The sequence below is a fragment of the Eupeodes corollae genome, chromosome 1 (genome assembly GCF_945859685.1).
Source record: "Eupeodes corollae chromosome 1, idEupCoro1.1, whole genome shotgun sequence".
Taxonomy (NCBI): Eukaryota; Metazoa; Arthropoda; class Insecta; order Diptera; family Syrphidae; genus Eupeodes; species Eupeodes corollae.
This window is the reverse complement of record NC_079147.1, coordinates 187,709,674-187,723,384: the sequence shown is the minus strand read 5'-3', so window position 1 is coordinate 187,723,384 and position 13,711 is coordinate 187,709,674. Positions and strand designations below refer to the sequence as shown.

The 13,711-nt window shown below is 34.1% G+C and overlaps 2 protein-coding genes across 3 annotated transcripts in view; both read left to right on the top strand.

The window, feature by feature from the left end:
* LOC129938725 (cingulin) overlaps window positions 1-4,473 on the top strand; it is a 55,816-nt gene extending 51,343 nt beyond the window's left edge. For both annotated transcript variants that reach the window (XM_056046453.1, XM_056046445.1), the window contains exons 9-17: window positions 155-1,042; window positions 1,099-1,238; window positions 1,295-2,076; window positions 2,134-2,236; window positions 2,303-2,470; window positions 2,525-3,478; window positions 3,544-3,771; window positions 3,824-4,069; window positions 4,139-4,473. In XM_056046453.1, the coding sequence (XP_055902428.1) occupies window positions 155-1,042; window positions 1,099-1,238; window positions 1,295-2,076; window positions 2,134-2,236; window positions 2,303-2,470; window positions 2,525-3,478; window positions 3,544-3,771; window positions 3,824-4,069; window positions 4,139-4,195 (3,566 nt within the window). In that variant the 3' untranslated portion in view covers window positions 4,196-4,473. The remainder of the gene's footprint in view (window positions 1-154; window positions 1,043-1,098; window positions 1,239-1,294; window positions 2,077-2,133; window positions 2,237-2,302; window positions 2,471-2,524; window positions 3,479-3,543; window positions 3,772-3,823; window positions 4,070-4,138) is intronic.
* Window positions 1-13,711, top strand: part of LOC129938910 (uncharacterized) — a 406,682-nt gene that overhangs the window by 320,839 nt on the left and 72,132 nt on the right. The window lies entirely within an intron of this gene.

Genomic DNA, 13,711 nt, shown 5'->3' with positions numbered 1-13,711 from the left:
GCTTACTAAATGCTTGTCAAGTTACTTACACCAAATATTTTCTACCTTAAAGCTTTAAACTTATCTAAAGCATGTATTAAATTTCGTAACTTGATTTTTTTCCATACTTTTTGAATATAATTAGTTTTAATAAATTCATCCTTTTCCCTTAAAGGTCGAAAACTGAGCCCAACACCAAATCGTTTAACTCCTGAACCCTTATCCGATCGAGATGAAGGTATTTCCGATGAAGATGATCCCGCTGAACTTCGCATACTACTTGAACTAAACGAACAGGAAGCCTCCATCCTGCGTCTCAAAGTCGAAGATCTTGAAAAGGAAAATACAGAAACAAAGAAACAAGTAAAAGAACTTCAATCTAAGTTACAAAACAGCGATAGTAGTCGAAAGCTTCCAAGTTTATTCGGATCATCAAATTCTGCATCTTCGGACAAAAAGCTTAAAGCTCTGAGTGATGAATTATCCGCACTGCGAAAGTCTCTGATTGAAAAAGATCGCCAAATCGAAAGACTTCAAGCTGAGATTTCTGCCAAATCAAGTGGTAAATCTCAAGACATCGATCTTAAGAGACAATTAGATTTGGTCGAACAAGAAGCTTCAATACTTCGCTCAAAACTTTCAACTTTAGAGACAGAAAATGAGAAACTTCTCAAAGACAATAAGAGAATGCAATTGCAGGCTCTACGAAAACCTTCAATGAATGGAGCGGCTGATAAGTCTAGTGCTGAGCTAATAAGTTTAAAGGAATCATTAAGCGTAGCGGAGAAAGAGCGTGATGAATTGAGTACAAAATTAAAATTGATTCTTCAAGAAGCCGAAGAAAAGCTGCCACAACGAACACCAAGGAAAGTCACAGACTTAACACCAAAGAATCATTTGAAGAAATGGGTTGATGAATTAGAAGACGAAATTAAAGAAATGAGAGCAATAGTACTGAATAGCAATGGAGATAAGGTTCAGAAGCTAGAAACGGAAAAGGCATCACTCGAAAAAGATTTGAGGACAGCTAAGGAGCAGTTAACATCTGCAGAAAATGATTTGAGTAAGTACAGTACAAAATTAATAAAAATACAAACTTAATTTTTTTTTTATATGAAGAAAAAATGAAAGGATCTTCGAGTCAATCATCGAAAATTTCAGACTTGGAGCAAAAAATGAAGAAATCTGATGAAGAAAACAAAAAATTAAACTCAAAGATTAAGGATCTTGAGGATAAAGTCAAGAAACAGGATACACAGGTAACATTTCTGAATTTCAAACAGAAATACATTTTTCTAACAATCTCATTTAACAGATCAAACTAACTGAAGCAGCAAAAACTAACCTAGAAGCACAGGCAAAGAAAGACAAAGATAAGTTTGCTAATCTTGAAAAAGACTACGAAAAAGAACGTAAGGAGAGAGAAAAATGGGAATCTAAGGTATCACAGCTCGATGATGATTTGACTTCGTTGAAGAAATCAGCTGACAAAACGAAGACTTCACTGGAGAAGGAAATCAAAGATCTGAAGTCCAAGTCTGCCAGTTCGAAGGCAGAACAGGCTTCATCAAAGCAAATTCAAGAACTCAAAAAACAATTAGAAGATCTCCAAACTCAACTAACCCAAGAGCAAAAACGTTACTCGGATTTAAATGCTCATTGGGAGACACTATCCGAAGAAACAATACTCATGAGAGCACAACTTTCTACAGAGAAGGAAAATCTACAAGCTGAATTAACATCGACAAAACAAAGGCTTGGTGAAATGGAATCAATTCGAACTGAAAAGTCAGAGCTTGCGAAGCGACTCAAGGATCTTCAGAGAAAGCTACAAGATCTAGAATCGAAGAATATCAAAGCTGGTGCCGCCGAATATGAGAAGACTATGCTGAAGAATACAATCGCTGAAAAGGAGCGAGAATATGATCGTTTGCGTCGGGAAAATGAAATGAATATTGATCTTGTATTCCAGCTTCGCAAGGATAATGATGATCTCAATCAAAAGTTGAGCGACTTTAGCCGAATCGAACAGGCTCAGTCTTCGATCAATGGACACAATGCTGGCCTTCAGAATGAGATTAAATCAATGAAGATCAGGTTTGAAGATAGTTTTAATTGTGTTCTTAATTCTGAGTAAATCATTTTTGTTTACAGGTTAGAAAATGCTGAATTAAGTGCCAAGTCCGAAGTTGCTTCCACCAGACTACGCTATGAGCAACAAGTGAAGAACTTGAGTGCTGAGCTAACTTCAATGCAGGTACATAGAAATCCCACTTGTTTTATTCTTCTCATCAAATAAGTCTACTTTTTTTTTATTTTTTAGAGACAATGTGAAAGATTTAAAAAAGATCGTGATACATTCAAGCAGCTTTTAGAGTCAGCTCAAAAGAAGATAGGTGATCTTAAGGCCAATACTGGACGTCAAAGCCGAGGATCTATGCATAGCAGTGATGACGACGACAAGAGCAAAATTGCTTACCTCGAGCAACAGGTAAACATCTCAGAATAGTATATTTATATATTATAACTATTTTCTTTCATTTAGATCGGTTGCCTTGAAGATCAGCTATGCGAAGCACGTTTGGATGTGAGCAAATTTAAAACGGAACTTGTCTCAGAACGCAGTGCAAACGAGATAAAAATCTCCGAAATGCGATCAAAGCTCAATGAATTCGAAGAAGAACGAGTGATAGGTTCAGGTCGTACTAAAATCCCCGGAATGAAGACCAAACTTGAGCTATCATGGCAAAAAGAACGTGAAGATCAACAACGTCTTCTTCAAGAGACTTCAACATTAGCCCGTGACTTGCGCCAAACACTCTTCGAGGTCGAAAGAGAACGTGATAAAGAACGTCTAGAATCGAAACGTCGATCCGATCAACTCAGACGAAGCACTGAAGAAGAACTAGAAGAGGGAAGGAAGAAAATTGCCGAATTGCAATGCGATCTCCTTGAGTTGCGTGATGTTCATGCCAAACTTCGAACTTCGAATGAGAAACTTCGACGTGAAAGGGAACGATATGAGAAGGAATTGATAAAACGACGAATGGAACACGATGGTGGTGAGCGCAAGGTAGGAGCTCTGCTACAAACTGTGGACGAATTGGTGAAAATCGCTCCGGATCTAAAGCTGGCATCAAATTCTTCGTCCTCGTCTTCGACCGGAAATAGACTTAAACCCGACGTTGCATCACGTCAAAGAAGTAGAAGTCCATCACCAACATTATCGAGTAGCCAAATATCGAGTGTTTTAGCTCGACTGGCTGAAGCATCAGAAGAACTAAGGAAATTCCAACGTATTGGAGAGGAAGAAAACGAACGTAGTAGGTTAAGGAGGAGTAATTTAAGAAGAGCAGCATCACAAGAAAATGATGCCGCCGGAGGAAATAGTGGCCAATCGACGCCAAGTCGATCGGGTAGTACAAAACTGTCACGTTCAACTAATGGAAGTTTGTACAGAAAGAGTTTGTCATTGGATCATTCCATACAGCAAGATCAGGCAGGAATTCATGCTGCAATATTTTCAAGACACTTTAAAAATTTGTTGTTTGCTTTTCTTCTTAGGCAATATGGCGTCAAGACGATGGAAGCGTATCGTCGATTCAATCAATGGACTCAGAAATGGGTGGAATGGTGCGTGATTCTAGTATGGATTCAAGATTGGACTCTCGTCTGTCAGGTGGCTCGACACAGAGTGACATCCCAAGAGGACCACGAAAGAAAAAGAAGAGTCTTATGGGAAAACTAAGAAGTCTAACTAAGTCGAGTAGGAATTCAGAAAGTGAAATATCGGTATAAACAAATTTGATTTTTCACAAAGTGTGTCTTAATGCTTTTACTTTAGGTCCAAGGATCAGATTCTGACATTAGCGTTGCTAGTGATATGAGATCTAGCAAAAAAGATCTTCGAGGTCGTTTGTCGGGCATGTTCCGGCGATCAGGATCAGCGACTCGAAGTGCAAGTGTTGAAAGACCACCATCTACCACTCAGCCACGACCAGTGGCAGTGACAGTGGTTGGAGATGAAAACGGGCCTGGTCCTCATAATCCACCACCGCCAAATGCTACAACTCCCAAACCAATTCGATCGGTAAGATCTGTTTAATTTATTTATTTGTTGTTTTTTTTTGCGAACATAAAATTGTAAATTTTTTTTAAGATTTCAAAACCTCCAACACCAACTACACCAATTACAAAGAGACGGACAGCAAAATGAGATTAATAAATGAAAGGTGCGAGACTTAACTAAAAATAAGAATAAGATAAAAATAGAACTAAATATTTTTCTTGTATTATTCCTTTTCCATATTGTTTTGTTTTATATAAATTATAAAAAATGTTGTTTTGTTTTCATTTGCTATTTTAATTTTTAAATCTTATATTACCTACTTTATATAATAAATAATTAGTTCTTTTTAAATGTTAATTAGGAATTAAAAATTGTCTTTGTATTACATAAAATATATATAAATAAATTTATCATCAGTGGTCATAGATTTTTGTATTAAATAAAAAAATCTATATTAAGAATTTCTTTTCAGATAAATTTAATTGAAGTTTAAACTTTAGCTTTTAAACTGTAAGCTTCAGAGTTTGAACCAATTTTACCACCTTTGAAATGACAGAAATATTATAATCCTTTTCCATTTGGATCATGCTTTCTTAACTTTCCATATGAAGTTATTGTAATCGGTCTAATTTGTCGATTTGAAAGTTGGACATTTCTTGACGTTTCAAGGTTCTTAGAATCTAAATCAAAGATATTTTGGGAGATGTTTGTGTGTACGTGTGTAGTGTACTTGTTTTTTTTTGTCACTCCTATGTCAAAAAAACAGCAAATTTCAAATAAATTTTGTTATACAGCTAATAAAACAAAAAGCTGCATGGAGGACTTTCCAAAAAACTTAGTAGGTGGTTTTTTGACTAAAGCAGTTCAAAAAATTAGCCCAAAAAATATACAGACATGGACATTAAAATAGACACAAGACGGTTGCTAAGAGTAAAACCAAATTAAAACAACAACATGCATTAGAAGTAGTTTTAACCGTTATCAAAAAAAAAGTTAGCCTTTCTTATGGGAAATAACATGGGTTTTATTTTTGTTTGCTTGGTAATTGTTTGAAGATGAACCGTTTCTTAGGTAAGACGGTGTTTTTGATGGAAATATATAAAAATTAAAATACACATTGGATCTTAATATTTAACTAGTATCAAAAACATCAGTTTTTAATATTTGTTTTTTACTTTTATAAAACAATAAGTTCACCTTAGGAACTAAATTCAAATTATTTTAATAATATTACAATGTTTTCTAAGGAAAACATGGGTGCATTGTTCCCTAGAAGAGAAAGTGAGGGAAAATCTTTGAGGGAAATAGCCAGATTAATGAGCAGATCTCTCAAGTTGATTGCAAAAAAAATTTGACCGCTGAGATCCCAAAAACAGAGACGAAAACCAAGCTTAACAACCTCAACATACATCAGCTTCCAGAACTGTTTGTGGAAGACTTGTGGAAGCTAACTTGCTCAGAAGGATCGCAAGAATGGTACCCTTTCCAAGAAGAAAAAATATAACAACGCGGTTTAAATTCACCCACGATCATTTTGATTGGTGTGGGCCAAAAGGAGGCAAAAAGTAGAGGAATGTTTTGTGGATGGACGAAACAAAGATAAATTTGTTCGGAAGTGATGGCAGACAAACCGTTAGAAGACTTCCTTTGAAAGAACTAAATTCCAAATACATCCAGAACACGGTCACGAATAATGGCGGCAGCATCATACTTTTTGGTTAATTTTCTTGGTATGACAGTGGACCAATACATTTGATTTAGGGTAAAATGGATAAAAATATGAAGGTGAATATCATGAAGGAAACGATGCTGCCTTATGCTGACGAAAACATGCCTCTCAATAATGTGTTCTACAGCAGGACAACGAACCTAAGCACACCTCCAAATCTACGCAAAAGTATTTTACAGACCAAAAAATCTACGTATTGGAGTGGCCATCCCAATTGCCTGACTTAAATACCATAGAACATTTTGGGGGAGATTTGAAAAGCCGAGGTTGAAAAACATTTAACAAAAAATAAAGCCCAACTGTAGATTATGGTTCAACTGGAGGTGTATAATATTTCAATTGACAGATGCCGCCGATTATTGACTCAATGTCAAACAGATATAACACTGTAATTAAAGCAAAGGCCAGGCTACCAGATATTAAAATAATTTTTAAAACCAGAATAGCTTTGCATTTAATTTAATTTTTTAAATCTTTGTATATATTTCAATGTCCACGCAATTTGTTCCTTTTTTTACATTTCTAAATTTAAAATATTTTAAGTTATAATTTTACCATAAATAATTTGTAATTTAAGTTTGAAAGAAAAAAATAAGAAAATGAAGACCAAACTTGGTCTTCATCCATCTTATTTCCGGTCTTCATCCATCTCTGCAATTTTTAAAAAGGGTGATCCAAACCTTCCTGAAAACTACAGGGGAATTTCTGTCCTTAGTTCACTGCGGAAGCTATTCACTCAAATTCTTTACTTAAGAGTTGCTAGTTGGGCTGAAAGAAATAATAAAATAAGCTCTTTCCAAGCTGGGTTTCGTGCTAATCTCTCCACAGTGGACCAAATCTTTACTCTCACTAGTGTTGCTAGACGCTTTATAGAGAAGAAAACAAATCTTTATGCATTTTTCGTTGATTTTAAAGCAGCCTTCGATACCATCAACCGAAGCTCATTATTATTTAAACTTTCATGTATCGGTTTATCAACAAAATTTATAAAAATTTATGAGCAACTTCTCTCAAACACGACTGCTGTGGTTAAAAATGGCACGAACACGTAGAAACAATTTAGGTCAGAAACAGGTGTCCCACAGGGTTGCATTTTGAGTCCCTTGGTTTTCTCGCTCTTTATAAATGACATTGAAGATAATATACCAGATGGTGTTGTTTTTGGTAATCTAGTTATCAAGGTGCTCCTTTATGCGGATGACCTTGTTATTTTAACTTGGAACTTGAGCGGTTTAAATATAGAAGTTTTGAAGGACTTGAAACATCTAGGTTTCACAATAACACACAATCTGAACTTTCGAAGTCATAAAAGAGATAAATTGACTGCAGAAAAAGCAGCTATTTACTGTATGTGGTCAAATTTTTTTCAATAATCTCGGCTTCGAGATTTAAAGTGTTTGGTTCAACCGTTAAAAGCTGCCTTTGCTATGGAAATGAAGTTTATGGCTACATGCAATTAGACGAAATAGAACCTATCCAAAGATATTACTTCAAGCGAATCTTTAGACTTTTTTAAAGAATCTAAAAACGAATGCAGACTATATAATCAAAGTCATGCAAAGATCTTACAACAATTTCTAGAAAAGCATTCTCCTAACAGCGTTACGCTACAGATACACACTTTTTAAAGATTGGAGTGAGTTGGCCCCAGAACATAACTTTCCTTTGACGTTTTGTTTGGATAATCTAAATTCGTGGAGGAATGAACTTTACGATTGTATTTCTGTTATAGATGACAACATTTTTCAGATATTTCTCAATCGGGCAAGGGAGTCCGAATTTAGATCATTCTTAATTTCTCTTTGGGGAAGCAAATTATTTTCGAACAGAGTTCACTTTTGTTGAGATAAGTCTGATAGTTAAGGTTCGCACGGAGATGCTTGAGCTTAACTATAGAAATGTTATAAATCCTAACTGTACATTATGTAACCTCAATCAAATTGAAAATGTTTTCCACTTCCTAGCGTTATGTCCGATCTTACAAGAGATCTGGCGTTTATATTTCAATAAGAGCTGAATGCCGAGGGTGGTTGGAAACTTCTTATTCGTTTTTTTCTCTGAAGCTGTTGCGTATAGAAATTCATTCGTGGACTTCTAATGTAATGTTCAGACTAATATAATTTTGTTTTAGCTTAACTAAAAGCCCGTTTCACTGTTGATATTGAAAGTCTTTTACTGCTCGTTACTTTTTTATGTATCTAAATATCAATGATTAAACCTAAAAATTTACCAATAAGCTTAACTATACCAACCTAATATTTATTTTAAGATATATGTTAGTAGTTTTTTTTTGTCGCTAAACTAAAAGCCTGTACCATTTGTTATTTTCAAATCAATTAAATCGTTCAATCTGGCATACTTAATCATAATCGTAATCATAAAATATTTTGTAAATTGTTAATTTTTATTATATAACAGCTAAAAAATAACTTCTCTCTTGATGTTTAAAATTTAGATATAACCGGCAGACGGCTTAATAGCAATGCTTGTAAATCTTTAGAATGTAAGTGAGCCTGTATTTTTGTGAAGAAAAAATAAAGATAACAATAATAATAATAAATAAAAAAAAATTGAAGCCAATAAAAAATTGAATTTTTAAAATACTGTTTGGTGTTTCTATTGTAATGTCCATATCTGTATATATGTTAACGGAAATGTATTTATGTATGGACCTTATCGACCTAAAGAGTTGGCGTATACACTATTAGACATATTTTTCCAGAGGTTTCCAACAAAGTAATCGAAAATTTAAAAACATATTGGCCTAAGGTATGTCTACAGGTACCAAATGATTTCACACAAAACATCGAAACTGAAGAAGATTTAGAGAAAATCATTGAAAACTTTCCACATAATGATGAAGAAGATCCCAAGGCATCAACGGCTAAACCAAATGAACATTCAGCCAGTGCATATTTTATGTAGCAAAAGAATCAACGAAGGTACAGGGGTTAAACCTGTTTTTTCTATTGTGTTCCAAAAATGTAGTAGTTCAAAAAAATCGTCATTCTGTTAAGCAAAACCTGCAACAACAACAGGCATGAAAAATGTTTAAAACAAGGGACAAGAAGTTTCCTTCTGTTTTCATTCTGTAAGGGTTTCCGTACCAGAACTCGACCGAGGACCTGGTGACGCCCGAAAAATTATAGGTGTAATCTTAAATAAAACAGATAACAAGCTCTATCAGATTGGAACAAAGAATGGAATCATAAAACAATTGTATTTTAGATCTGAATTCAGTGTACCCACTACCCAAGAGGTATCCTGAATACCAAAGAAGTACCTAATACCGAAATTTCCATACGCCAATTGCGAATATGCAATCGACTGGGACTGGACAAGGATTCAAAAAATGCCTTTACAAGAATGTAGTTATGTAATTCTAAGTGCCTCTCCAGCTTATCCTGTAAAAATAAATAAGTTCTTTCATTTAAATAAAATTATACAAAATTAAGAAAACATTTTAATTCATTTTTATTTGGTATATTTTATTTTTACAGATTTTTGATATAGGTACATTACCTACCGTTGTTAAGATAGATAGATAGATAGATAGATAAGTTCTTTATTTTTTCAATTTTCTTATAAGTACAATATTTCATAATAAAAGATATACAAAGCATGGCTTTATAAGCCGTCTGCCGGAAAAAAAAACTAATTAAATAAACAACCAAAAAAAAAAGTACAATTTGAGTAAAACAACCAAAAAAAAAAGTACAATTTGAGTAAAAAGAGAGAATATTTCACAAAATAAGTTTCATAGTTAAAAAAAGAAAATCTAAATATAAATATAAATATTAAAGAAAACAGTTTTTTTTTTTAAATTATTATTTTCGGATTTCCTGTAATATTGGACAAAGTGCTAAAAAATGCAAGACATCTTCGTTTTGACTAAGATTGCAAAGGGAGCACACAGGGTTTAAGTCTGTTCTATGTGGTCTTTAATTCAAATCGAGCATTTCCGTTCTTATCTTGAAGATCAAGCTCATTTCAGAAACTGTAAACTCTTCTCTAAAATAGTTTCTTTCACCAAGCTTCAGATTAAGTTGTCTGTGTATATTCCTGGATGTTGATGCAGCCCCTCTCGCAACACAAAGCCTATACATCGAGTCATCTATAACAGAGATACATTCATATAGTGCATTTTTAATGCTTCCACATTGTCCACTGGGAATGATATTGAAAGGTTATGTGCTACAGCAAGATCATACCAATTTTTGACCGGACTATATCCACAACTAAAACAAATTTTAAGGAGTCTTTTTTGCAAGTTATGGTCAGATCGCTTCATAACTCTGATCATAAAATCGGCGTTAGCTTTTAAGTTTTTCAAGAAAATTTGAGGTAAGCCTGACTCTAGGCGGATAGCATAATAAGGAGTGTTAATAGGTAACCTAAAAATTCGCTTGAAAAAATACCTCTGTATATTTTCCATTTCCTCCAACTGTTCGAAACCATATACTTCATTACCATAGCAAAAATAAGTATTCACGGTGTCATTGAAGACTTTGAATTTTGAGATTGGATCTACGAGTTTATTTGCGAAGAACTGGGACCACATTGTATTTATTGCAATTTTTGCAGCGGTTGTTTTTTCTTTTATAAAGGTTTGAATTTTAAGATTATATGTCATTGTATACCCAAGATACTTAAATTCATTTACGACCTCAATTATCTCACCATCTAAAGTCCAATTCCGCCCATAGCCAGTTGATCTATTTCGAGATCTGAAAACCATTATTTTGGATTTGGTGGTATTAATTCTAAGATCCCATAGATCACAAAACTGTTTCAGCTTGTTTATCTGGAGCTGTAGAGTAAGCGGACTGTCTGATAAGATCACTAGATCGTCAGCATAAAACAAGACTTTAAGTGTAATATCCCCGAACTGAACTCCCCCAGGTATACTGTTTTCGACATCGTTCATATACAGTGCAAACATGAGAGGGCTTAGAACACATCCTTGAGGGACACCTGCTTCACAGCTAAAATCTCTAGATACTTTTCCACCATTCTGAACAGATGCTATCGTGTTTTCGAGAATTTTTTCGTAGACTCTGATAAATTTAGTAGATAGGCCAAGTGCTGAGAGCTTATAGAGTAAGGACCTCCTATTAATAGTGTCAAAAGCCGCTTTTAAATCAACGAAAAAGGCATATAAATTCTGTTTTTTATCAATGAAGTAGCAGTGGTGCTGAGTACAAAAATTTGATCGATAGCTGAAAGGTTGGCTCGAAAACCAGCTTGGAAGCAACTAATTATGTTATTATCTTCTACCCAGGTCATAAGTCTAGTATAGAGTATTTGTGTAAACACTTTTCTTAATGAGTTAAGCACAGCAATTCCTCTATAGTTCTCTGGCAAATCACTGCTACCGTTGTTAAGCAGTTGTATACAATTCCTAGGAAATATATACATCTCCTAGAAAATATGTGTTTTATAAATCTTTTTATACATTTCCTTAATGAACTAGCCACTGCATACATATCCTAGGAATTGTATATAATTCCTAGGTTTCATACATTTCCGGTAACATATATATTAATATGAGGACACAAATTTTGGAATCTATTCCCACTTTCTATAGCTATTGGAAGTTTTGTACCTGTTTACTACCAATGAAGAACTACGAATTAAAGTAAAAATTAGGAACTACTCAAATAATCAACTACTAAAAATTATATAAAATTGGTGCTTTTCTTGAATTAGGCTATTGGTAATATTTCCCGTGTAGGAGTTTACAAGTGCTTTATTTTAAAAACCTAGTAGAGTAGGATATTCTAAAATGTGGTAAGAACAACTGTTCCGCAAGGACTTTGACAGCTACAAAAATAGATGCTTTCAAAGATGAAGGACTCTCAGGGTGTAAAATAGCAGATACAACAGTTGGTTAAAATTAGTATTTCCATGAACTGAGAAAGGATAATTTATTTTGGAAATACATCATAGCTGTACATCAGGTGTAATGGTGTAGGAGTTATAACCTACTAGAGATAATCGACTTGGAATTTTTGTCCACAACTACGAATATCAATGACGGGAAAAACTATAAATGTTTGCTGAAACGGTCATTTTTAAAATAAAAATAGAAAACATTTTTAAATCTCTGCTTTGGATTTTGCAACAATGCCCTAATCGACATTTGCAGGGTTTTTTGAAGTCGAATTCAATCAGAAGACGTGGAACTTTTGCCATGGCCACCATATTCGCCGGACTTTAATTTAATTGAAGACGTTTGGTCATGGCTATCTCGTAAAGCTTAAGGTGGCAGTCAATTTAAAGACAGGGACACCTTAACCAAAGCTTTTTAAATTGGGCACAAATTTTCTATGATTTTTACAAAACCTATGAATGTTTCTATTGCAAATCGTCTTATAGAGGTTATATCCGAAAACAGCGGACATATTCATTATGATTATTAATGTGAAAACAGTTATTTAAAAACAAAAAATGATATTACGTTCAGAATAATTTTCTGCAACATGTAATACAATTTTTGAAATCTGGTAAAATTTTGAGAAAAAATCAATTTGACAGTTTTAATAAAAATACAGCCGTTTTTTATGTCATAAACATAAGAATCTACAAAAAAATATTACACAAAGTTGGTAAATATTGATATTCGATTCTCGATATCATGTACAGTTGTGCCAAAAAATTTAGTTGTGCACACAAATTTGAAACTATGTTTAGCTGGACATAAATTTGGCTCATTTTAGTCCTAATGCATTTTTTAATCCGTTTAGTTAAACAAAACTGCACTTTTCGAGGTAATCCGGTATTTGTTAATATCAACTTATCAACAACAGGTCTTAACCTCTTTTGCAAAAAAAAAAGACAAATAAAAAGACGCAAATCAGGCCTACAAAGAAAAAAAAAATCTTGAGGACCACGGACGGACTATCACCACTTCAAGGGCACTACTTGTGTCGTTGTAGTGATGCAACCTATGAAATCCCCGGGCAATTGGTTGGATTTTCTCTCAACAAGGCAAATTCCGTGTTCCGGTTATCTTATCTTCACCGTCGACATCCCTCTACCTTCAATCCCTTGGAAAAATTACTTAGAGAGCCATCTTTTGTTGAATAGAAATAGAGAAACACAAAAATCTCATCCACAAGCGTTGGAAGTTTTATTTTTGTGAAGAATTAACATTAAGATAAAAAAAATTAATTATAAACTTAATATATTGAAAATATAAATAATAATAACAAAAGAAATTAAACGAGAGAAATGCGCTTCGGCATTTTAAAGAATTTGGAACCATTCAACACATCGAGCAATATCCTCGTAAAAGGAAGACCGAATCAAAAGAAGACAAAGTAATTTATCGTTTGTCAGCCAAGGAACCGTTTCAGAGCTCCAGTGCCATCCGCAACGAACTGAAAGAAAATTATGATGTCAACATATCATCAAGGACGGTAAGACACCGATTAAATGAACAAAATTTACGTGGTTGCGTTGCCCAGCGAAAGCCACTCGTTTCAAAAAAAAAAACTTAAAAGCCTGATTAGAGTTTGGAAAAACAAATTAAAACAAACCACTCAAATTTTGGAAAAACGTGCTTTGTAGCGGCGAGTCTAAATTCTGTCGGTTTGGTTCAGATGGCAAAAAGCATGTATGGCGTCCACAGAATATGCAACACAATCCTCGATTTACTGTTAAAACGGTCAAACATTGTGGTGGGAATGTTATTACGGTCAAACATTGTGGTGGGAATGTTATTGTCTAGGCTGCATTTTCTGGCACGATCTGTGCCAGAAGAAGATCTGTCAGAATAATAATAAAATAAAACACACAAATAGAACAAAGTTTTGTGCAAATCAAATGTTTAAATTAACTTGGCAAAAAAAAACTAAATGAGCTTGTTTTGACTTGATTCCCGTCGGAGATCGGAGTCGAGTCAAAATTTGAGAAGAAAAACCTTGGTGGAG